General features: G+C 37.0%; 1 protein-coding gene across 1 annotated transcript in view; it reads right to left on the reverse strand.

Moving 5' to 3' along the window:
- The window catches only part of celsr3 (cadherin, EGF LAG seven-pass G-type receptor 3), an 82219-nt gene that overhangs the window by 37224 nt on the left and 19015 nt on the right, over window positions 1-25980 (reverse strand). The window contains exons 4-36 of the mRNA XM_077222725.1: window positions 25781-25980; window positions 24104-24219; window positions 23862-23950; window positions 23524-23681; window positions 23249-23412; window positions 22592-22717; window positions 22280-22449; window positions 21254-21439; window positions 20860-20970; window positions 19726-19894; window positions 17745-17886; window positions 16698-16818; window positions 14833-15016; window positions 14644-14745; window positions 14468-14562; window positions 13424-13633; window positions 13113-13296; window positions 11950-12099; window positions 11699-11879; window positions 11428-11595; window positions 10664-10790; window positions 10157-10363; window positions 7909-8083; window positions 7722-7834; window positions 7502-7581; window positions 6641-6767; window positions 6379-6498; window positions 6151-6248; window positions 4944-5035; window positions 4588-4761; window positions 4274-4462; window positions 2490-3357; window positions 1953-2094 (exon numbers count right to left, since the gene is read on the reverse strand). The exon at window positions 25781-25980 is cut by the window's right edge and continues 23 nt beyond it. Coding sequence (XP_077078840.1) covers window positions 1953-2094; window positions 2490-3357; window positions 4274-4462; window positions 4588-4761; window positions 4944-5035; window positions 6151-6248; window positions 6379-6498; window positions 6641-6767; window positions 7502-7581; window positions 7722-7834; window positions 7909-8083; window positions 10157-10363; window positions 10664-10790; window positions 11428-11595; window positions 11699-11879; window positions 11950-12099; window positions 13113-13296; window positions 13424-13633; window positions 14468-14562; window positions 14644-14745; window positions 14833-15016; window positions 16698-16818; window positions 17745-17886; window positions 19726-19894; window positions 20860-20970; window positions 21254-21439; window positions 22280-22449; window positions 22592-22717; window positions 23249-23412; window positions 23524-23681; window positions 23862-23950; window positions 24104-24219; window positions 25781-25980 — 5538 coding nt within the window. The remainder of the gene's footprint in view (window positions 1-1952; window positions 2095-2489; window positions 3358-4273; window positions 4463-4587; window positions 4762-4943; window positions 5036-6150; window positions 6249-6378; window positions 6499-6640; window positions 6768-7501; window positions 7582-7721; window positions 7835-7908; window positions 8084-10156; window positions 10364-10663; window positions 10791-11427; window positions 11596-11698; window positions 11880-11949; window positions 12100-13112; window positions 13297-13423; window positions 13634-14467; window positions 14563-14643; window positions 14746-14832; window positions 15017-16697; window positions 16819-17744; window positions 17887-19725; window positions 19895-20859; window positions 20971-21253; window positions 21440-22279; window positions 22450-22591; window positions 22718-23248; window positions 23413-23523; window positions 23682-23861; window positions 23951-24103; window positions 24220-25780) is intronic.

Consider the following 25980-nt stretch of genomic DNA (forward strand, 5'->3'; position numbering starts at 1 on the left):
TACTTTTTATGACGTTCCAAAACCCATATCCTCTACGCTGCATGGAATAAAGTCAGGCAGGTTTGGAACAACATTAGGGTGAGTAAATTGTGACGCTTTCATTTTTGGATGAACTCTCCCTTTAAGGAATGTTACAATAGTAGCCTGAAAATGGAGTGTGTAAATCAGTGAAACAAAATGTTAGACTGAGTTAAACTAGTGAGAACTAGTTTAAAAGCAGATGATTTTTTAAAAGCCGATTTTAAATTTACATGTAGATGTAATTTCATTTGATTCGATTGAAATTCGATGTGTAATGTGATGAACAAGTTAAACATTTTTTAACTAAAGATGTGTTTGTCTTGCATATTCAAAAAACAACAACATACAGAAGCATGGTAGCGATAACTCTTTTATTGACGCCCAACGGGTCTCGTTTTCAACTCCCATTGGTAGCAGATTTTTTTCTGATAACCCCCCAATGAGTAAAAGCAATACAACATGTCCTATAATAAACATGTTGAGCCATTATACATTCCCCTTTTCTCTCTTCCACCCAATCATTGTCTTTCACCGCTCTATCTCCCTCTCTCTGATGGACAGAGGACATTTCTTTTCCCAGAATGCATTGTGAACAGAAGAGGAGGGGGACATATCAGACAGAACATATACAAAAATTTCACACATAAAACATTTGAAACATGAAATCTTGCTCTTATAAAAAACAAAACTCCCACACGCACTTCTTTAGAAACACTCCGGCAATGATTATGGTAGAGAAATTAATTTCAATAAATATTAATAAATAAAATAAATTAATTTAATGTCTGTACAAGATAAAGTTATGCAGTCATAAATAAAATATAAAATCATGATTAGAAAAAGTGCTGGAGCACTTTATGACAGGTAAGAGGTATAAAAGGGGTGAACATAGGGCACTCTTTTTGGCAAAACTCATGGTAATACTATGATGACTAAAGAAATAGTCATATGATGAAGCATGATTTCCCTTTTACACAGGAGCCTGATATTTTTAGATGATCTTACCTTAATGACTGTATTTAACTCATATCACAATGTTCCTTTCTCGGAAGTATATTCAATGCTTGAAAGAGACTGATATTTAGGTATCTTAGTTAGAAACCATACAGTGGATGGATTAAATAGTGTCTCTTAAATAGCTGATTTGGGATCTTCGAGTAACTTTTCCCTAAGCAGTATTTGAATTATGATAAGTCTGGATATGAAAGAGGTTTTAAATAAGTCTTGAATATGCTTGCAGGCTAATAACACAACTAAATATAGGTCTCTACACACAGCTGCAACAAACTTCAACAAATGCTTCAATATTATTTCAGAGCAGTTTGGCCAAAAATAGTTCAGAAATTGGCCAGGCATCTCATACAAGCATGAGTTTGTTGGAGTTTGTTAAAGAAATGTGTTTAGAGCAACCTAAAATCTTCCAATCAAGTCACCCTTCTGAAAACAATCTCTTGATTGACAATCATTACGGTCCAATCATATCTTCTGATTCATAATTCTTTACGATTACAATCACTGTCTCTGGAGTTTCCCACCAATCCCATGTTTGGGCCAATAACTTCCACATTTACATGGACCAATCGTTTTCTTCGTAGACTCTCCCCGGTCTATTAGTGGGCGTGGCTTGTTGCATAAACACATGTTGGAATATAAAGATTGGAGTGGGAATGTTTAGGACTGTTTTGGCTCGGAATGGGTTTGAAAATGTTTTTTTGATCCTACCCACTTAAACACATATCCACACAATCTTCAAAAACATCACTAGAGATTTTCATATTTCTTCTTTGATGAAAAAGATACAAAAGTAGAAAAATGTTCTGTACAGTTTTTTTTTCTCTCTCTCTCTCTTTCTCTCTGACCAGTCCTCTCAACTGTTGGTCTGAAATCTGAGGTTTGCAGTTTGGACAAATGAAAATCATGGTAATCATCACCTTCTCTGGTTTGATTTCCTGTCTGTTCTCAGGAGGGTGATATCTCAAGCCCTTGATGAACAACTTCACTCTCATGCCCTGAACTCTTTCCAGGGTGAAGTGGGAGTCCTGATCGCTCCGCTTGGCTATGTCCTGTGATTCTCTTGAGCCCATCTGCATAGGTGCATTATGGGGCTGTGAAGGAATCATCAAGATTGTCCGTCACTTCTGTTAACTCTGCAAAGAGACAAAAGATGAAAGATGTCAACGTCATGTACATATTTGCAACTGATCACCATACACTTTCGGTGTATTGAAAATACCACCTTTGTAAATAGCTCCTTTTGTGTTTCACGGGGAAAAAGTCATATGTGTTGTGAAGTGTGAGAATGGGTAGATGATGATAGAATTTTCAGTTTACAGCAAACAAAGTTGCATCTTCATATCATCACCAGGAGAGAACTAATCAGTTTTATGAGAATAGAACCAAGGATGACCATAAAACAATGTGGAACATAAACGGACACAGAGTGAGACAAAAAAATGGGCTGGACTTACTCAGAGTCAGGTGACACTTCAGAGACGCTCTGAGAGGTTGCAGAGAGCGGAGGTGGGGAAGGGGAAGGGCCAGCTGAGGCAGGGTTAGGGGGCGGGGTTAAGACAGAGGAGCTGAAGGAGGCGAGTATGGAGGAGAGAATATCCAGGTGTTCACTAGAAGGTGGGCGACTGGATGGGGCTCCGGGTGCAGCTGCAGATGACGGGTACCTACATGGTGGGGCGGAGTCTAGGCGACCACGGCGCGAGGGCAGGGATTCTTGGGGTTCCTCTGTGATCGGTGGAGGGGGTGAGGAGGGCGGGTGCGGTTCGGGGTGTGAGAGCTGTCGGGGCGGCAGGGTTCTCAGCCACTCCCTGCAGGGCTGCGCTCCACCGTTAGACTCCAACTGCTCCCGTGACCGACTGCTCATGAGAGCCCCTCCGAGGTTCTCCCGAGAGGCCTGTTGCCTTGTTAGAGTGTTGAGCTGTGTTCTCGATCCACTCAATGAACCCTCTGCCCCCATTAAACCCACCATCCCACCCCTGCCCACCAGATCCTCCCTGGAGGCATGGATACTGTGAACAGGGCCCAGCCTCTCTCTGGACCCACCCAGGTGTTCAGCACCAAGTTCGCGTCGTCGCGGCAACAGGTCGAGGTTTTCACGGGAACGCTGTCGTCGCGCAAGTGAATCCAAGTGTTCGCGGGAAGAGTATCGGGAAGCGGGTTGGGACAGTGAGCCAGTACCAGAGTACATACGACCGTAGGAGGCGGCTGGGACGCCTCTGTGACCCAACGTGGAGGTCCTGTACCAAGACATCTCGCTGGGAGCACGACCCACGGCAGACAGGCCCTGCAGAGCAGGAGGGCAGCCCAGACGGTTCTTCAGGATTCCTGAGAAATGGATGCAGGGGGGTTTAGTACGGCTTTCTAAGCTTTCTATCGATATAGAAATTTGGGCTGATAACAATAAGCCTATAACTATTTGATTATTGTTTTATTTCTAAAATATTAAAAATTAAAATAGGCTACCATTATTATTATTTTTTCAATAAATTAAAAATACTGCAAATACTTAAAGCTACAAGTGAATTTAGACACAACATTATAATGTACAATATGTAAAATGGATATTCATTCTGAGATTTGCTAAAGTGTACATTTAAAAGTGTTATTACAATTAAAGTTTCATTTTAAGTAAGTGTTAGATGACAGAAAGGTAATCTAAAGGTAAATAAAGCTGATAAATAAAAAAGGTCTAATTTTTGTAAATAAATGTTTAATATCAAAGTGTTTTTTAGAATCATTGAGATACAGTCAGATTTGTATTACCATTTTGAATTGGTTTCCAATTTCGTACGCTATATTTTGATTCTAATTTTAGTTAAAGTTTTAATAATTTAATAATTAATTAGTTTTTAGTTATTTTAGTGCGTTTTTGCCCTTTTTATTCATTTTTGTAATGTTTTTTATTATTTTTATTTCGGTATATCAAACGAAACTACATTAACTTTTTTATCTAATTGTCCAGGCAACCTTACTCATTTTAAGTTTTTAAAAAATATATATTTTATTTTAATTATTTTTTTTTTTGGCATGGTTTCAGTTTTAGTTAACTATAATAACTCTAACATTGGCCCATAGCTTTTAAAGATTTTTAAAGTTTTTTAAGATTAACTTTAAGAGTACAAATGAGGGCAGATGGTAATCTGAATGTGAAAATAGGTAAAATGAGCGTGCAAAATTAAATATCATCAGGAATGCGAATTGGCCAATACTTGATAACATCTCAGACGAACGTGTGCCTCACCCTTGCGGTGTCTGTGTGTGAGGCCATTCTCATCTCCGCTGGTCAGCGCTGCATCTGGCTGGTTGTTATTAGCTGCGTCCTTGCTGTAGTCGCCCCCTAGGCGGCGCTCCGAGCCCCATTTCTGCAGAGAGTGCGCCTCACAGCCTTCCAGCGCTGGCCAATAGGAGAGCAGGTCATTGCCATCCAGATCTGACACATAAATAGTTCCATACACTAACAGTTGGGCATCATGAAACTAAGAATGAAACTAATGTTCTGCACTCCTTTGGCTTAACTATCAATAATAAAGGCATCTGCAACAATGATATCGGTACCTTTTCCACCGTTGTGGGAGGGCTCTGTGAGTAAACGTTCACTATGACCAGTCCGTTTGAAGCGTCGCTGGATGCGTCCACGAAGGCGAACATTGTCCTCGCTCTCCGATGACGGGATGGACAAACTCCTCTCCTCCTCCAGTGAGAGATCAGAATCTGAGTCTGAGTCTTCACCTGACAGGCAAACAGAGTAAAAGCAATGAAAGAAGAAGAGATAATGTCACTAATTCTGACAGAGATTTGTAACAAGACAAAGCCACTAGTGAATAAAGAATGAATAGCGAGCAGTTAAGGAGTGTGTAAGTGTTGTGTGAGTGAATACGTACATGCATGCAGGTTATTGTGTGTTAGTGTACCTCCGTTGCGGTGGAACATTGCAACGTCCAGGTCAGTGGCGCCTGTGTGAGCAAGATTGTGTTCTAGAGTCTGCCGTGCCAAGAGATTCTCCCTGTCAAAAACATTAATAATACATCAGCTTTTAAGCTTTCAGTTTGTTACATACAGATTCATACACATTTTTCACATGTTTTCACAGTTCAGAATGTAAGTGGGGATAGGAGCAGGCTTCACTCAACGCATATACTTATAACTTTAAGAGTGCTGGCCTGGATGATTAACATACAAAAAATAGGAAAGGCCGCACTGCAAATATTCTTTTTATACACAGTTCAGAATACACTGTACAATACTGTACACTGTAAAATAATAAAATAGTGATATATAATCTACAGTTATTTATAATTTAGAATTATAAAATGTTATTTTTAGTGAGGTCCAAAAGCCTGAAACTAGTAGTGAAAATTCTTTTAGTTTGCTTTTTTTTATTACAAATTACACTACCATTCAAAAGTTTAAGGTCAGTAAGATTTTAAAATGTTTTTGAACTAAGTCTCTTACGTAATCAAAAATACTTTAAAACAGTAATATTGTGAAATAATATAACAATTTAAATAAATATTTTTCATCTTAATATATTTTAAATCGTAATTTATTAATTTGATGGCAAATCAAAATTTTCAGCATCATTACTCCAATCTTCAGTGTCACATGATCCTTCTGAAATCATTCTAATATGCTGATTTGCAGCTCGAGAAACATTTTGTATTATTTTCAATGCTGTATATTATTCTGTTTTATATTTTTGTGGAAACCGCGATACATTGTTTATTTGTTTTTCAAGATTCTTTGATGAATAGAAAGTTAAAATGGATTTTTTTCTGTAACAATGTCTTTACTGTCACTTTTGAAAGTGCTGAATAAAATAATGAATTAGTTTACATTCAAATTCAATGATTAAATTTAAATTCAATACTTTACATTAATTTAAATTACATGAATTAACAATTAATTTATGAATTCGCATATAACATTCTATTCTATTCATATTTTACAATTTTTAAGAGTTAACATAGTTAATGAGACCTAATTCATTAACTAATGTTAGCAAACCTAACCTTAATTGTAAAGTGTAACCATGTTACTCCTTTTATATCATGATCCTTCTTTGTTTTAAAAGTTGTTAATTTTGAGAATATTGAATCTAAAATTGATGTGTTGACAGACCTTGCACTGCTGACAGATGAGATAGTTGAAGTTCCGAGTGTGATCCGGTGTAATCCGCTCTGTTCCAGCAGGGAGGCGCTGTTGAATGGGTTTTGGCCCTGCACACATAGAGCACATGCTTTCAAATCCACATGCTTATTTTCACTCCATGGGTTCAAATATAGGTGTGTGTGTATCTGTGCATGGAGTGGGGGTCATATGTTAATGTATATGTTTATGTTCACTAACAGTAATCTGTGGCGGTCTTTGAGGTTCTTCACTGGGGCTTTTCTTGCCTAGACAGGCCAGTTTCCAGGCCTCCTGCACCTCTGAGTTCAGGAGAGTAAAGACCAACAGTACAGCCAAACCCTGAGACAAGCGAGTAGGAGAAGAACATTATAATACATTACATAGGACACAATTATCCAAGTTTACAGCTAAAAATGACAATGACAAACTCAAGCACACACACAAAAGAAAAATATGTGTAAGAGCCAGGACACACACTTACCTGTACGCAACAGAGGACAATGAACAGGTAGTGGAACGCCAGAACGCTGTTATTAACAGCCATAAGACCAAACAGCCAAACACAAGAACTCAACAATAACAGGAGGAAGGCACTGCGGATAGTAGAGCTGAGAGAGAGAGAGAGAGAAATAGAATAAAAGGAATTAATATAGAATAAAGAGATGAAAAGCATTAATTCTGTGCTGAAAACAAGTTTGACACTCATGAATTGCAGGTAGAAACACATGCAAGGAAGAAACTACCATTTTAACAATTATAACATTACAATTTCAGGAAAATAAACAACAACAACAATAATAATAGTTATTTATTTATTATTATTAATTTTATTATCAATAAAATATTATAACACAATATAAAATAATTATTTTTAGAAATTTGATAGTATAGATGTACATATGACTTTCTTCTTTCAGCCAAACACAATCTGAGTTTTATTAAAAATATCCTGGCTCTTCCAAGATTTATAATGGAAGAGAATATTTCCTGAGATTTTGAAGCCCAAAAAAAGCGCATCCATCCATCATAAAAGTAATCCATACAGGGGGTCAATAAAGGCCTTCTGAAGCGAAGCCCGCTTTTTTGGGCTTCAAAATCTCAGTTACTATTCACTCCCATTATAAAGCAGGGAAGAGCTAGGATATTTTTTAATGTAACTACGATTGTGTTTGGCTGAAAGAAGAAAGTCATATACATCTAGGATGGCTTGAAGGTGAGTAAATTATATTTTTGGGTGAACTTACCCTTTAAGTCAGCTAATATTCATGAAAATACGTTTTATAATGTCCTCTGTCCCCCTTTCCATTTTAAATGTTCCTGAATACATGCATGTTGTACTTACATCACAGGCAGCTTTTTTATCTCCTTCTGAGTGGGGTTGCATGTCATACGCAGGACCATTAAAAACATCCCACCATTCATCTGTAAAACAGAGAGAGAGAGTTGCCAAGACCATCATTGCTGTACCACATACATCCAAAACACACAGAGAGAGAAATACAAAGATGAGATCCTTTACATGTCACAAACAACACACATAAACACACAGAAGAGCACAATACCAGTATGACGACGCTAACTGGTCCCGCAAAGCTCCACATGAGCTTATCGTACATGGAGATCCAGCAGAAATCTGGGTTGCCGTACCCCTCTGGATCCAACCCGACCGCCAGCCCTGCAGCACACATATATGTCACAGAACATAGCTATATAAAAGCATAAATTTGTGTTGTGCTTGTCTGTTCATACCTGTAATGATAGCAGGGACTCCCCAGCCAATAGCATAGTAGAATCTCATGGCTCCATAGTTGATGTTTCTCACTTCTGTTTGCATGCGGTAAATATGCAGAGCTTCCACAAACAGCCACGCAAACGTTGACATGAAGAAGTAATGGAGCAGAATTGCGACCACTGTGCACAGGAACTGCACCAAGCAGAGACAATAAACTAGTTAGTAAAAAGAGAATATAAAGCAGCATATTGGATGTATATATATACTGGATTTTTAAATGGCTTCATAAATTACAATATGCATTACATTTTCTACACTGATTTTAGCCCTCTGATTTAAAGTCACCATGAAATCCAACTTGACAAATCTTTTTTTTTAATAGAATATTGTTTGCTGTGTTTATTATGAATAATATATCTTTTTTTATTTTATTTATTCATGTGAATAAATCCCTCCCTCTTGCAGCAACATCTCTTCTCTTCTCTGATGAAGTGTTTACTGATGCGAGGGCGGGACAACCTGTCACTAACATGAGATTAACCAATAGCAAACCACAATGATCCAACCATATAATCTATTCCTCACGGGCAAAACTAAGTCCCACCCACTGATCTATATAAATGTCATTTATAAAGGTCAGTGGTCCCGCCCAACACTTTTTCTTGTTATAGAAGCCATTCCAATCAGATACGTCAGAATAATGAAGAAAAGACTATCGCAACCTCTGTTTCATGCAGACTTTTAAATGGGCATATCTCCTTTAAGACTTCAATGTAAACATACTGTGATTGGGTAATATCTTTGCACAATATATCCCATTGCACAAAATGTTGCAGCGCTGAGCATTGTAGCAAATCAAAGTTGTCTGTTGAGCCCAAAAATGCAATGATCTCGAAACTGCAACTCTATTTCTGCACTCTCGTGAAAGAAGGGGTTGTACATATTGATGATAATTCAATTCATAGTCAGAGTACAGCACAGAGAAAATAATCATTGAGTTGACTAATGCAGCAGGGGTTTTCAAACATGTCCACATTTTGGATGTCTCCCTCATATAACACACCTGATAAGGGTATGTCAGATAATGGAGACATACAGAATGTGCAGTGTTGGGGGTCCTCCAGGACTGGTTTGAAAACCCTTGGCCTAGTGGTTGGCACATGTGTTCTCACTTATTGAGCTGAGGTGCTCAGTCAGGTGTTGTGAGTTCACATCCAGCTCAAAACAGTTCCTGATCCCATTCCCATCATTTACTGAATACTTTCTGCTGTACATGTCCAAAAAAGAGAGAATATAAGGTATAAAATCAATACACACGAGCAAAGTCATAGTCTGAGAGAGAAGTTGAATAATGAATGAACACATACTCTATCACAGATACACACCTACATCCCAGCCCAGCAGTTGAAATTAATGAACTCAGCAGTAACAGGCTTTTAGTGTGAGTGGTTTGCACTCTAGAGAATAATGTCTGTTAAAAAAATGGTGTTAAACGGCTTTAGAAAGAGACAGAATCTGAGAGTGTCTGTCTGAGGACGAGAGACACGGAAAGTGTGTCTGTGTCAGAAAAAGTGTTTAATAACGTCGGTTTCCCAACTCACTGTGTGGTGTAAGTGGTTTTTGAACCATATTGCGCTAATGGCTGTAATGTCGGTTTCTGAATGACAAATCATATTCAAGCTGCCTAGTGCTTTATCCTGACAACCATCTTGATACTGAACTATTCATGATTTTAATACCTGCAGTTACACTTAGCTTTATAAAAGCTGTAAAATGTAGAATGTAAGTGGGCTCCAAAATACTTCAAGTCTTAGGATCTTTTTATTTTAAAACAAAGAAAAATTATGAAAAAAAAACACACACACATATTATATTATATTATATTATATTATATTATATTATATTATATTATATTATATTATCAATGGATTACTAACAGTTGCTGCATAATATTTTTGTGGAAACCATGATATATTTTTCCAGGATTCGTTGTTGAATAGAAATTTCAAAAGAACAGAATTTATTTGCTATAGAAATTAACATTATAAAATTATTTACGGCCAGTTTATTTATTTACTGATTGATTGATTAATTGATTGATTCAATCTACAAATAACAAAGTATGTTCAGCACACAGGAGACCACACAGACTGTGTTTTTTGACGGCTATAGTGTTTTTGTGTTGGAGCCCAACCAAACTTTCTTTGTCTGCCTCACTAACCCACATTTAGATTCAGACACACACAGACATCTCTCTTCTCTGACCTGCTGTTCCGTCTGGTTGATGCCCAGCAGGTATGTGAGGTGGGAAAGTAGAGTAGAGGCAGCCATGTTGGAATGAATGCTGCGTGTGTTTGATTTCAGTCCCCTCAGGCACGATAAAACCACCACTGTTAGCAACAACGCCGCCATGGAAACTGAGAGCGAGGAGTATGTTACTATGGCGAGGGTCTCCAGGTCACCCTCTAACTGCTGCTTAACAAAGAGAGAGAGAGAGAGAGAAGGAAAATATATATTAGCAGTGATGATTGTGCTGAAGGAGATGTCACTATGGAACATCCTGTTGCTATGTATTCTTGAAAAACATGGAAAATGTGAATCTTTTTGTTAAGAAGAGCTGTTTAGTAGTTATGTGGCCTTGATTTTTCTGTGCGTGTCTCTCTCTCTGTGTGTGTGTGTGTGTGTGTGTGTGTGTGTGTGTGTGTGTGTGTGTGTGTGTGTGTGTGTGTGTGTGTGTGTGTGTGTGTGTGTGTGTGTGTGTGTGGACTGTACCTCTCTCTGTGAGCTGTCCATAAGGACTCCAAAGGTTCCCAGTCTGTGGCACTGACAGCGAACATGTGACATGTTTCTATAGACCACACTACAGTCTCTCACAGTCCAGCATCCTCCTGCTAATACACTGAACACACACGTTCAGAGCATTTACCGTTTATCCCTTACACTATACACAAGCACAATATACAATGTAGGTCGGAAATAAAAAAAATTCTGTCTGTAATGCTCACTAGGGCTGCAAAAAATACAGTAAAGTCAGTAATATTGTGAAATATTGTTACAATTTAAAATGATCATTTAAAATCCTGTGTAGGCAAAGCTGAATTTTCGGCATCATTACTCTACAGTCTTCAGAATCACATGATCCTTCATTCTAATATGCTGATTTGCTGCTCAAGAAACATTTCTTAGTACTGTCAGTGTCAATGTTTAAAATGGGTTTTGCTGCTTAATATTTTTGTGGAAATCTTGATACATTACCACTCAAAAGTTTGGGATAAGATAGAAAAAAAGAAGAAATCAATACTTTTACTCAGAAAGGACTGATTAAATTGAGCAATAGTGACAGTAAAGACATCGCTAATGTACAAAGATTTCTATTTCAATTAAATGCTGTTCTTTTGATTCTTTCTATTCATCAAAGATTTCGACTAGTAGTTTAATCCAAGAATGATTTGGTCAGCCGATTTTGCTTTAATAGTGGTTTTATTTGTTCTTGAGACATAAAATTGAGTAAATAAGGACAGCAAACACAGACTCACGAGCTGCTGTGATTCCACTGCACACACAGCGGTTTGCTGCGGTTGCTGGTCTCCAGAAGACTAAACTCCAGCAAGACCGGAGTGTCCAGAAAACCCTCCACGAAGGTCTGGTTATTATACACAGACACACTCACGACAGGCGAGTTCAACACAGGGTGTCTGGGTAACCTGCAGAGATGCACATACATGGTTAGAAGGTGATCACACTCACATACAGTATATACACATTTATCTGACTCTGAAGTGATCTTTAATTTAGACCCTTTCTAACCTGACCCCGCGACGGTCCGTGTGGTATTTAGGAGGAAGTGCGGCCCCCAGGCTTCGATAGATGAGGAGGATGACAATGGAGACAGGTGGCTCTTGCAGTGACAAAGAACGTCGTGCTGCCGTCGCTTCTAGCGTCTGATTGGCCAACAGGTTTACAGGGCCAGCAGGAGATGGAGCTGAAACTAAACACAAAGTATTGCTCAATGGTTTTAAGCCTTTTAAGTGAACTTAAAGAGTGTGGATGTGACTTACAGATGTTGCGCTGTGGCACTAGTGCAGTAGGGGGCAGCACAACATGTGTGTGAGCATCCCAAAGTGCTTGACCTCGGAACAGAGTACTGTGATACCGTGGAAACCGCCGCCGCACGTGTGTGTGGTTGTCAACACGATCAAGAGTCATGACTGCAACACACAAACACACACTGTGTGAACTACAGGATTCTTTTAATGGATCTGCTCTCTGTAGTGCTGCAGTTGCAGATTCTGCAGGTGCACAGTGCAGGAGTTAGTCTCACATTGATCTTTCTCAGCTTTAGCTCACACTGGACATGACAGAATATTTCCAATATTTACTTTTTCTCACCATCAGCTGACTAAGCCTCTCTGTCCTCCAGAGTTGAAATGCTTTTCTTTTCACATACACAATCAATATTTACTGATTTAAAACAACATGCCACACACACCATTTAAAGTATTATGTCTATCACGGTAAAATGATCAACAAATAATTTAATGATTAAATTAAATTTACTAAAAATATAGTTTTACCAGGATATATTTAATAATAAGTGTAATTTTGATAATAATAGTAAGTTTTACTTGAGCACCAAATCAGCATGTTAGTATTATTTCTGATGGGTTTTGAGGGAGCGAAAAGAGCCAGGTCAGTTTAAAATTCTCAATCGACCTCTCTGAAAATTTTTTTTCGCCTGAAATACACAAAAATAATTTTCTTTGCTGCATTTACAATATTTAAAGCATTTCTATTGATTTGTTTATTCTTTATTTGTAAAGGAACCTTTCAATTTTGAAAGTTTCAAGACCAACAAAGGATATATATATATAAACATACACACACACACACTAATTATCAATAATAAAATATAATAAAATAGTTATAAAAATGACAAGTGGCAAGTTTCACAACATTGTAAAAATCAAAGAGATTTTAGTAACAGAGCAGAATACATATATAAAAACAGATATTAAGTATCAATCCCCACTTTAAAACATTTAAAAAATATATATAAATCTTTTGTAACATTATAAATTTCTTTACTGTCACTTTTGATTAATTTAATGTAAGATTAATCTTGTTGAATAAAAGTATTAATTTCTTTAAAAAAAATAAATTAAAAAAATGAACCCAAACTATTGATTGTTAGTGTATGTGTTTGTTGTGTATTGATGCTGACCGATGTTTGAGGCGACGAGTGCGACAGGATTGAGGTAGGTCTGTTTCATGTTCTGGGCTAGTATGCGGGAGTACTGCTCCAACAGATCGGCCAATCCCGCCGCTCCGCTCTGACCTGAACTTTGACCTCTCCACAATGCAGCGTTGCCCGGACCCAACAAAACACTACAGCCTCGTAACACATTCTGTAGATAGAGACAAAGTGTGAGAGACAGAACAGAACGAGACGTTAATCAACTAGTCTCATTTCTCTCAAAATTTGAATCTCAAATTTCCAGCTATTCATCGGTTTCCCTAAGGTAATGCACACACCTCATTGAAATGTGCATCCTGAGTGGCTGTCAACCCAAAGCCTGACTGGAGGCTCTCAAAGGTCAAGAGGCGAGACAGCAGCCGCTCGGCTATCTGAAGGTCATTGCCATAGAGACGGGTTGTTGCCTCTGTGACATCACGAAGCTGATGGGCCAGTTTCTTCTCAATGATGGTGCTGAGTTCTGTCTCATTTCTCTCTAAGGCCTCCAGCTACACACACACACACATTGAAAAAATGTTAAATAATGTAGACAAGCAGTTCCTATACTGTATGTATCACTGTGAGAAAGTTATGGACCTCAGCTCTGTTTCACACATCCTGTGTCTGCATGAGCTATGTGTATTCAATTCATTTATCCAACACTTTTTTCAACACGTTTCAGCAACACTTTTGATTTTTGATTCGGTTTCATGTAGATTAATGATTTGTAGATGTTATATAAATATTCATTCATTCTCAGTAATCATTCTCAAAGACCAAATTCTAATAAATATTTTTAGAACTTGCAGGCTCTAATAAAATATATATTAGGGATGCACAATATATCAGTACCATATCAGTTAGATATTCTTTATTTTCAGTTTATTTATCAGTCAACATTGGACATTAGAAATAGTGCATGCTCATTTTTATATTTAAATTAGCTTTGCCGTAATCACAAGTCACACTCAATTAAAATAAATATTTAAAAAAACCCTAATAATTTATTAAGATTGTTAAAAGCAATCTTTAGAAAATCAAATCAAAATTAGTGTGTATTTTTCATACAACACATTATAATTTTTTGCTGCATAAATTCATTTTAAAATGAAAAAAAAAATAGTATAGAACTTTAATATCAGCCATTTATTAGTTATGAGCTCCAACATGAAAATAATAATTGGCAATTATATCGAATTTTAATATCCACGCATCCCTACATAATTTTTAATATTATAACTCCGAAAAAAAACATTTTTATTTTCGGGAAGGAAAAAAAACCCGGTGTGAAACAGCCCTTATTATAGTAAATGGATAATAAATGTGAAATCATAGCTTCTCACGGCTGTGTTAAGCTCCACAAAAGGAGGAGAGGTGCAGTTGTACAGATCAGGGTCCAGCCATCCTCTCTCTCCATCACAATGCCGAATTGCAGTTCCTTCAAAAAAGAGATGGACTGATGGATTAGATGGACTTCAAAAAAGACACATAAGACACAAATATGAATCTACAAGCTCACCAACTGATCCTTTGGGACAAGGGACAGCAGCAGGCAGGTTGAACTTTGTTCTGGGCCACCAGATTGCTGATGTTATGGTCTTCGGACAGCCATCATAGATCACTGAGAAAAGCGGGTGAGGAAATGATCAACAAATATTTGTTCCAAGGAGGAATTACTAGTTGAATGGTTGGATGGATGGGTATGTACCTTCACAGCCTGTCTGTGTGACCTCAGCAAACGGATTGTCACACATGTTGCACTGTCGGCCAATCACGCCGGGTCGGCACTGGCACTGGCCGCTCTCAGGGTCACATGACCTAGAAAAGGAGCCCACTGGGTAGCAGTCACATGGCAGGCAGACGTCACTGCCCCGCCGTCTGTAATGAAACTCCTGATACACACAAAAACATCCATATGAACACATGCATTTACACATTATGAACTGATCACAAAAATCACAAACCGTAGTAATTATAACATAATAAAAAATATTGACATGCATGTTTTAAACATAATAGCTAGAATAATAATAAAAAAAAGGTTTTACTGTATATTTCAAAAGCCTTATAATATTGTGTTCATGTTTTCCTTTGAGATTGGAGTGTAATACATGGATAATGAAAAGCCTGACGCAGTACAGCATAAGGGTGAGTAATGCTTTATTATAGCACCCCAGAGTGAAGAACACACTTCTCTAATCTCTTAATTACACACACAAACCAATTAACACTTCCCTGGCCAGCAATACTGTATGTAGTAGGCATTTACTCCTAAAAATAGTACCAACTCAAAAGTACTGTTCATATTTAAAATACGTGTTTGTTTTTGACTATAACTAGTAGTCCTATTTAAAGAACAAAACTGGAAAGTATTATCTGTAAATAATGGCAAAGGTTTGTGAATACTCCATGAATTCACGTTTATTTGGTAATGCAAATTGCACAAAAAAAACAGGAACGTGTCTATTAAATGTAAACTGTGTGTTTAAAAGCTCTAACTGCAAAAATACACATTGAGAATTCACCACAGGCTGATCCTGAGAAAATATGCTTTCACTCCCCTGAAACTCTGAGAAGAACAGGAACATGAAGTGCTCTCAGAGGAGAATAACGCTCAGCATGTTTATGAAGCTGCTGGTTGTTGGAACAGATTTCACGTCAGTCACAGCTGATCCTGAGAAAGTATGGCGTGTTCTTATGGAGTGTGTATACAGTAGTCTTGTGCATCTCTAAGAGGGTTTAGGAATCAAAGATAGTAGACATCTTTTCTTACATTATTAGGGACAAATATCTGGATTAAAATTCTTAGAGAGATGATTCCATGAGTGGTGTGTGTTCTGCTGTGTCTGCACACACAGGTACAATACTATTTAAGAATAACGCTATTCAAATTTTAGGGTTAGTAAGATTTCTATTATTATTTATAATTAATAATTTTATCAATAAGGAAAATGGATCAAAATAAACTGTAAAGATATTTATAATGTTACAACGAATTTCTATTTCAAATAAATGCTGTTATTTTAAACTTCCTGAAAAAAAGGTATGAAGCAGCACAACTGTTTTCCACATTGATAATAATAAGAAATGCTTCTTGAGCACCAAATCAGCATATTAGAATGATTTATGAAAGATCATGTGACACTGAAGACTGGAGTAATGATGCTGAAAACCCAGATTTGCCATTACAATACATTTTAAAATATATGAAGTCACCTCATTTAAATAATGCTTTATACAATAGAGATATCGAGATTGTTTCAAAGCAGCTTTACAGGGGTAAACAGGAAAGTAATGATTAAGTAACTGTGTAAAGATCATCAAATATGAAATGAGTTCAATTTGCGCTGTAGAAAACAGTGTTGTCTTGTCCAGGTTTTTTCAGTTATCATACCAATAGTCACCGTACAGTCAAATCAATAATATTACAGAATATTATTAATAATAAGTGTCCTTAACTCAGCAATCTTAAAACAGAAAACAGTTATGTTTAAATGTCCATCTTATTATGTCAGTCTGTGATCTTATTTATTTTATTATTATTTTTTAGGTTAACTATTTATTTGTGTATACCTTGCAGTGGCAGTGTCCAGAGGTCTTATTGCAGTCTGTGTCAAAGCCTTTACTTGCTTCACAGTGGCAGGGTCCACATGTCGGGCTGCCCCACCAACCACGAGGACATTGCTGCTCGATCCTACAAACAGACGCACAGTTAGATTTGATCAAATACCTATGTATCTAGGGCAGATGAGACACAGAGAGCGAGCCAGCGTTACACCGAGATAGAGAGAGATGGAGCCGACAGATAAAAGAGAGCAGATGAGATTGCCGCTGTTGTGAAGGATTTGGCTGAGCGTGTGTGTGTTTGAGGTAGGGTTTGATTTAGGGTCATGAGTCACATTCTGTCGGCAAACTTAAGTCTACTTTCATCCGTTCAAAGGCATCAAACCTTAAGCACACACGCATACATGCGGCTAAGCAGAACAAATGCATCATTAACATGAACACAAACCTACCCGCCATACACATCCAGCCTTTCGGATAAGCTTGAACACTGGATTAGTGTGACAAAAAAAAAAAAAAAAACTCTGACACATGCACACAAATTCGGCCATAAATCTTAATGCATGTATAAAGTCTTTGTCCATCTCTAACTGATTATCTTACTGGTACATTTGCTTGTCAACTTATCAGAGATTACAGATCAGAATAAGAGTAACTGGGCTAAAGGACAGAGGAGGAACCCGGCAGAAATCCTTTTCAGGATTTTTCTCTGGTTTCCCATCAAAATCAGCCTTATAACAAAGTTACATTTTCTTGAAAAAGCAAAATTTTCAGAACATATATCTTGATGTAAATGTATTACTATTAACCCATTGGCATTTTTTAAGTATAAATCACACTAAATTTGGTTAAATTACGACTTAAAACAAGGGTACATTTTTTTTTTGAAAAATATGTAACTAATTTTGCCTTGTTTTAAGTATGTTTAGAAATTGTTACTGGGGAACAGGACAAAAACAATGTTTAAGAAAATAGTCATGAATTCAAGTAGTGACATGTGTGTTAGTGTGTATTTGTGCTCATGTAATTACACATGGTTTTGGTGTGTATGTGTACCTGTGTTGGCAGTACTGTCCGTAGTGACTGTCCTCACAGTCACAGATATATCCGTGTGAGGAGCTGGGCTTCCTGTGACACTTTGCTTGATTCTCACATGGGTTCAGCTGACATGCGTCCATACAACTTTTACCATAGAATCCTGTATTTGAAAAAAAAGTTGGAAAAGTTGGGGGGGGGGGGGACTGTTGCAACACAAACCTCAAGTATCATTGATATTTAAAGATTAGGTGTGTATATTTTTCTATGTTGAAGTACTGTCTCAGCTTAAAATGCAGAGACACTGTCAGTAAGCTATTCATATGTTTATTTCATTGAAAAGTATGATCACTGTGACTGCTATCAGTTGGCTCAACCAATAGCGTGAGTTTGGGGCAGTACTATCTATTTGACAGATTAATGATAGATGGGGGAGATGCCTGAAAACACGTTTAGAGCTCAAAAGATCATTCATTGAAAGTAAACTGCAAAAAATGTTTTGTTGCACATCTTTATGACTGATCACATCAATTCAACCATGATAGTTTGAGCGACATGCTTCAGAGTGAAATGTTTTGTGAACATACAACAAAGTAACGCAGGATGAAGCAGTGCCAAATATATTGGATGCGACAGCAAACCCTCAGCTTATGCTGTTACTCATTTCACATGGCTTAAAGGCATGTTTAAAGAGTAAAAAAGAATAAAATAAAACATGACTAACAACATAATAAAGTGAATATCGGGGGGTATGTGAAACATGTATGTGTAAAAACCTTCACAAACATATTTATTTGAAGGCATAAAAGCGATAGGAGATGAATGGACAGAAAGTATTTCACTCTCGACTCAAAACAAAACATAAAACAGCACAGCCTTGATCTTATCTTCACCAGAGTTATAGAAAAGCCTTTATCTGCACGACAGCTGATCAAAAGACACAATAACCTCCTTTCTCTCTCTCTCTCTCTCTCTCAATACTCTCTCTCTCTCTCTCTCTCTCTCAGCAGAGAGATGTTTGTACTAGTGTATAGAAGTGTGTGCAAACCCTATTAAGACGAATGAAGAAAAGCTCATCAGAAATGGAATGCAGTAATACAACCATATGCTCTTCTGGTGAAGCTTTCCATTGCTTTGAATGATATGGAAGTCTCTACAGGATTACAATAAAGCCCTCAGAAAAAGTGACTTTATTCTAGCTCTAGCACACTGCAATGCATAGACATATTAAGAATGTTAAATTAGGTATGGGAATCTAACAAACAACAGAGCAAGAATGAGACAGATATTTCTGTTCTTAAATTTAGGCACTCTTGTGTGTGTGTGTGTGTGTGTGTGTGTGTGTGTGTGTGTGTGTGTGTGTGTGTGTGTGTGTGTGTGTGTGTGTGTGTGTGTGTGTGTGTGTGTGTGTGTGTGTGTGTGTGTGTGTGTGTGTGTGTGTTTACTCTACCAGGAGGGGTCTGAGAAATTAATTCAGAGTTTATGAGGGGAGTCTTTGATTTCTTTTTCTGCACAGCTCTATTAATAACACGGCTGATGCAACTCTAACAGCATAATAATGAAGTGAACGAGTCGGTATCTTCATTTGGACCTGATGTGAGCTCATACAAACACACGCAGATCTTGAAAATGCATATTTTTTACTCTGTGTGGGTGAACTATCAGACTGTTAGCATTGAAACCACTGACATGCTCAATGTATTATTAATACATATTATATATGCAGCCACATAACACCACATTGAAAATATGTGATTCAAAAACTTAAACTTGGAAATAAACAAAGTATTAGGATACCGAATGATTTAAAAAAAAAAGTACAATTTTGCACATTCTTATGCTGGTTATATAAATTGTAATGAAAAATTGCATTACATTTTAAAAATTCAACATAGATCTTTAAAAGTGGTCTAATTTATTTTATTTTTTTACATCATTGTATGTATTTGAAACATTTTCATTCTGTACGTTTTGCATCCAACAATCCTAACTCATATCTTACCTGGTTCACAAATACAGGTGTGTCTATCCCATTCATCGGTGCATTGGCTGTGGGCAGGACAAGGGGATGTGTTACATGGGTTTCCAACATTACAGCCAGTCTCCACTTTGATGGTTCTGGAAGGGCGGGGTAATGCAGGGGAATCGGGACGCACCCCCAGACGCACCCCCTGAGAGCAGAACATTCAGCACACAGACATAAATATACACCCAAATGAATGACAACTCAAACAGTTTTAAATACATTTAGAAACATACAACCTTCATATCAGATACATTACCGTTCAAAAATGGTTTGTTTTTTTTTACAAGAAAACAATACTCTTATAAAGCAAGGATGCATTGAATTGATCAAAAGCAAAAGTAAAAACCTTTATAATTTTAACAAAAGATTTCCATTTCAAAATAAATGCTGTTCCTTTGAACTTTCTATTCATCAAAGATGCCATAAAAAAAGTAAAATGATTTCCCACAAAAACATTAAGCTGCACAACTGTTTTCAACACTGATAATAATAATAAGAAAAAATAAGATTAGAGTAAAAATAAGACTAGAGTAATGGCTGCTGAAAATTCAGCTTTGCCATCGCAGGAATTAATTACATTTTAAAATATATTAAAATAGAAAACTAAAGTAGAAAATTACATAAAATAGAAAAGTTATAAAAAAAAAAATAAAAAAAAAAATATATATATATATATATATATATATATATATATATATAATACTATTTAATAATATTTCTCAATATTAGAGATTTTACTATAGCCTATTTTTTTAATCAAATAGATTAAAAAAAGCCTTGCTGTGCATCACAAGTAGTTGTCAACAGTTGACCTTTGATATTACCTAAATAAATAATCCATTATTAAAATTAACATCCTTAGTTTCCAATAAAAGTACAATAATTATAATAATAACTATGAATCGGAATTTACTTGGTAAAATGATTTTCTGACTTTTCTCTCTAAGTTCTTATTAATTATTCAAATAATTGTCAGCTTGTTAAAAACGAATGACCCCATTAGGAATTTATAACTACCAATAATTCATACATTAAAGAAGGTTACAGAAGTGGGGTGAGCACAGTTGAGGTTATATCAGGTTATAAAAACACACTGCAAAAATGACGAACCTGAATACAGCCACGTATCCCATTTTGCACCTCTCCTGACCCTAAAACTCCACCCACATGCAGGTGCTTCACCTTTACACCATTAATCTCATTCCCAACGATGACTGTTCCCTGTGGCCGAGAGAGAGATTTGAAGAGAGGCAGAGAAAGAGATGGAAATAAAGTGAGATTAAATTAGTCCATTTTAGTGACATTGCATGTATTTCAGTGTTTAATCACTAGACCAGTGACCTGTGTCTGATTTGTAATGTAATCCACAAAGATTAAGATCTGATATTCCAGAATTCCAGATTATGGATTACAAAACGGGATTATAACAATGAGTCAGCGACATAATAGGGGTTAACGGACCACTTATGCGTAGGTGTATGTGTTTGTGTGTGAGTGTGTGTACCTGATACAGTCCAAAGTCCAGTCGTACTGTAGCAATATATCGAGTCTCTCTGCCGCTCCTGACATCACGGAGCTCGAGCTGTAAGTCATGCCAGCGTCCATCACACACCTGAACCTGATCCAGTCTCAACCTGACTGGCCGAGTCGAACCCCGTGCCACAGAAAACACCAACTGACCAGAAACCACCTGGAATCAGACACATACGTAATTTTATCAGTTTCATTTATTGTTTGCATAGGATATGCGAGTTATATTTGATCAGCTAAGTATCTGGAGCCTTTGGAGTTCGATGCAGAATTGTCTACTTCAAAAGTGCAATGGAAAGTCAAGCTAATTTTATGTAATTAACACTGTGCTTCTAGTGAAAATGTTTGTTTCCTACCCTGAAACAGTCAGATAATGTATTTCTTTCATCAGGCTCTTAATGAATTAAGACATTTCTTGTAATATTTGAAGGCAAACAAGGCCAGATTTTTCCTTATTCCCAGAGAGCATCAGAATACCACAGGAAAAGCTTGGTTCATAATTCATGGAGGATTCAATCCTTTGATTTTACTTAGTGCTTGCCTTTAATGAATATTTCTTCCATTGTTTTATTGAAATTAAAATGAAATGCTTTACACATTAAGAAATTACTACTACAATTGCATTAAAATAAAGTGGACTTCCTCCTTCCACCAATTAGATTATTTAATGTGAATTATAAAAATACCAGTTACGACAGTTGGCTTATTACAGTTAATTTTGATATTAAATTTGATTCAAATTGAAATGAAAAAGAAAGTCAAATTTAAATATGTAAATGTAAACTTAAAGAATGAATTTAATATCAAAATGTAACCAAACATGTCACTTTATTGGCTGACAAAAAACAAACAAACAAACAGTGCATCTCTTAGGGTTGCATCTCTTTAAGGTGATTCTTATTAGTAATGAGATGCAGAACAGACCATAACTTTGAAAGGGTTAAAGCTTTTCTAGTTGTTTTCTTTCCCTTTCTGCATGCATTTCTATAAGTGAGTATACCTGAAAAATCAAGTTGGTGTACTGTCCAGCTTGAGCCTGCAGGAGAACTCCCTCTTTTGATCTGGTGCGGAACACCAGCCCCATGTACCAGGGTGTGGTGATGGTGACTTCATTCTTCAGGTCCCACCACAGTGCACTGCTTCCAAGGAAACGATGGGGGTGGGACATCGCTGTGGAAGAAGCATTCCAACATTACTATCATAAGCAATGCCATCATGACATTAACATTTAGTAATTGTTCCTGTTTGATACTGGCATCCTGATTTAAGATTCACTTAAAGATCAACAGAGAAATCATTTATGTAGTCTCACCTAAGCTGCAGTCCTTCCCTCCAAATCCAACAGGGCAGTCACAGGAATACGTCTCCCAGCTCACCCGACATGTGCCGCCATTCTGGCACGGGTTTGATTTACAGAAAGGCAGTTTGGCGCTGCAACCTAATAAAGACAGAGCATTACAGCCAATCACAGAAAAAGACAATTACAGCCCAATCACCATGATAGCAGACAATAACAGGCCAAAAATAACCACAAACGCTCACAAAAAAGTATACACTACTGTACAAAGTTTTGGGCCTGGAGATTTTTTATGTTTTTGAAAGAAGTCTCTTATGCTCATCAAGGATGCATTTATTTGATCAAAAATACAGTAAAAATAGTAATATTGTGAAATATTATTACAATTTAAAATAACTGTTCTCTATTTTAATATATTTAAAAATGTAATTTATTTCTGTGATGAATTTTCAGCAGTCATTACTCCACTCTTCAGCATCACATGATTCTTCAGAAATCATTCTAATATGCTGATTTGGTGCTCAAGAAACATTTCTTATTATTATCAATATAAATAACAGTTGTGCTGCTTAATAATTTTGTGGAATCCCAAACTCTTGAACAGTAGTGTATGTTGATGTCAATACAGAGATACAGGACGTCATTATCATCATATAATTCACACACACACACCAGGTAAAGTGCCATTATTAGCGATGAATCCTGCCATGTCCACTGGTCTGTTATCAATGTGCAGGTCTTTCATGCAGCCAATAAATTCTCTTGTACCAAACGGGAAATTCTCAGGCAGGTTAGGAACTCCGCCCAAAAACAACGGGCCAGTCAGATCCAAAGACCTGTGAGAGAAACAATACAGAATGAGAGATATGCTAAATGAGTTTTCCTGAGCAAAACCAACATGTGTAAAGTGAACATAAATGTGTATGTGTGAGTGTGCGCATGCTCACTTCTTGCTGCTGGTCTGTCTCCCCTGTGCAGCACAACTATAATTGCCGAGCTGAGTGCCAAACCTCAGAGAAACGGCCGTATCGCAGTCATCTACGCTCAGGACAGCGACCTTCTCATCGGATGGACCCTGAACCTCACCGCTAACACTTCGCTTTGGCTAGGATACATGCACAAATGTTTCCTCATAAGTACACAAACACAAAGCAAACAAATACATTCTGCATATAAGGAAACTACCAAAAGTTCCATAGTAAAAAGGTCCATAGTAACAGAAGAATACTTAAAGGAATAGTCCACCCAAAAATGAAAATTCAGCTTCTTCAGAGCATTTTCTCACCTTGTTGTAGTAATGGATGTGAATGGTGTGCCAGTTGCCATCACTCACTCCACCAGGCAGGTACGGACTCACCAGAGTAGATGACTCCCCTGTGGAAAAGGACATCAAAAGTAGATATTACAGAGACAGACTCACAAAATTCACACCACAACCCTTTCATATTTTATGTAATCCCAAATTTGGACCATAGATGGGTCCAGGATTTATTGTAAAACTGAGCACACACATGCACTCATCTTTACCTGTGGAGTATTTAAGAACCATTTGTCCATCCAGTATCTCCAAAGCAAGGAAGTCGTGCTTCTCATTAAACCGGCCATTGTAGAAGAGCAAACCATTACTTTCCAATGTGGCAAACCTACAAAACACAATTAAAGCTCATCAAAGATCTGGAAGGAATCAGTACAGGTCCATTTGGAGTGTAATAATGTAATGGCCACAAATTGTCTTAAAGTACACTCAGCAGAAATTGATCTCTAAATGAATTGAACTCAATTTCCAGTCAACATGGGACGGTTTCATGGCAGGCGGATCAGCAAAATATATCCTTTAGAACTTTCAAAGTCAAAAACTGTGAACTTTTAGAGCAATATTGATGTGGTCTTATGAGTTTACTTCACATTTCTGTAGAGAAAGCTATTAATCAGGGTTTAAAAAAAAAATTACATTATGCACTCTGAACCAGGGTTATTAGTTAACTAAAACTGACATTAAAACCATTAAAAAAAATTCTACTTATTTTAACTAGTTGACAAAGCAACATTTCTCATTTTCATTTAGTTTAACTTGATGTACTAAAATAACTAACACTAAAACTGGAATAAAAATTAATAAAAACTAAATAGACTTCGTTTTAAAAACTATTAAAAATGACAAAAACACACAACTAAATAACTAAAACTTTAATTAAATCATAAATGAAAATAGAAAAATAAAAACTGATTCAAAATCTTAATAAAAGATCCAATAAAAAATATTAATTATTAACCACAATAAATAAATAATAAGTTTCATTAATGTTAAGGCAAAACTGCATGTTAAATAAATGAAATGATAAATAATTATTTGAAATTGCGATTTCATTTCTACTAAATCTCTTTTTGGTACATAAATTTATAGCTGACATGCCTCTGGATGTCCTCTCTGGAAAGCAAAAAAATTCAAAAATGCACTAGTTTGGTCCAGACGACAAAAGGCCTAAGCTGTGAGAGAGATGGGCCCTGTTTACGCTCTCCTGAGCAAAGACTTTTAGATTTAAAAGAGTTTTTATAGGACATGGCCAGTTGGTAAATTGCACACTGTAGCACAATGGTTATCTTTCAGTGCAGAGAGGCCAGGCTTTAACCGAGAGAGAGAGAGAGAGAGAGAGAGAGAGAGAGAGAGAGAGAGAGAGAGAGAGAGAGAGAGAGAGAGAGAGAGAGAGAGAGAGAGAGAGAGAGAGAGAGAGGATTTAATATTCTGGCGTGTGTAGGGAGATGAGAGAAGGCTGTGCCCTTTCTGGTTGTGTTGATATTTGACCATATTAATAAATAAAATAGCTCTGTTTTAGTCACCCTGGAGATTGCAACAAACATCCATTATATTACCTCTGTGCCACAGCAACCAAACCCTGACCAATCACATCAAGAAAATAACACTCACAAGGGGACAAGTAGAAAAAAAAGGGATGAAAAAAAGAGTGCTAAGGAGCTTTTCTAATGAAAAGAGCATGAAAGAGAGAAAAGAAAATGCAAGAAATAGAATACAGAAGGGAAAATACGATTTATGATATATAAATATTTATACATTCATATTTGCATTTATAAACATAAAAATATTTATATTTTTACTGTTTTAAATTAATCTCTCCTGTCTCAAAAAAAAATCCTAAATTATATTGTAACATGCCTTTACATTACGCAACGTGTCCATGCACTTACGAGAGAGAGATGGAGAGGTGGAATCGTTGACGGAGCCCCCTGAACATCATGAATGATTTTGGCGGGAAGGATCTGGTGGTGACAGAGCAGTAGGGCTTCTCATAACCTCCTGCAGGACACTCACATCTGAATCCCCCTCCAGAGAGCTCACGACACGTACCACCGTTACGACAAACGCCTGCCACACATCGTCCACCACG

Source organism: Siphateles boraxobius, unplaced genomic scaffold, assembly GCF_051911475.1.
Source record: "Siphateles boraxobius isolate OS27281-9 unplaced genomic scaffold, OSU_SipBor_1 9, whole genome shotgun sequence".
Taxonomy (NCBI): domain Eukaryota; kingdom Metazoa; phylum Chordata; class Actinopteri; order Cypriniformes; family Leuciscidae; genus Siphateles; species Siphateles boraxobius.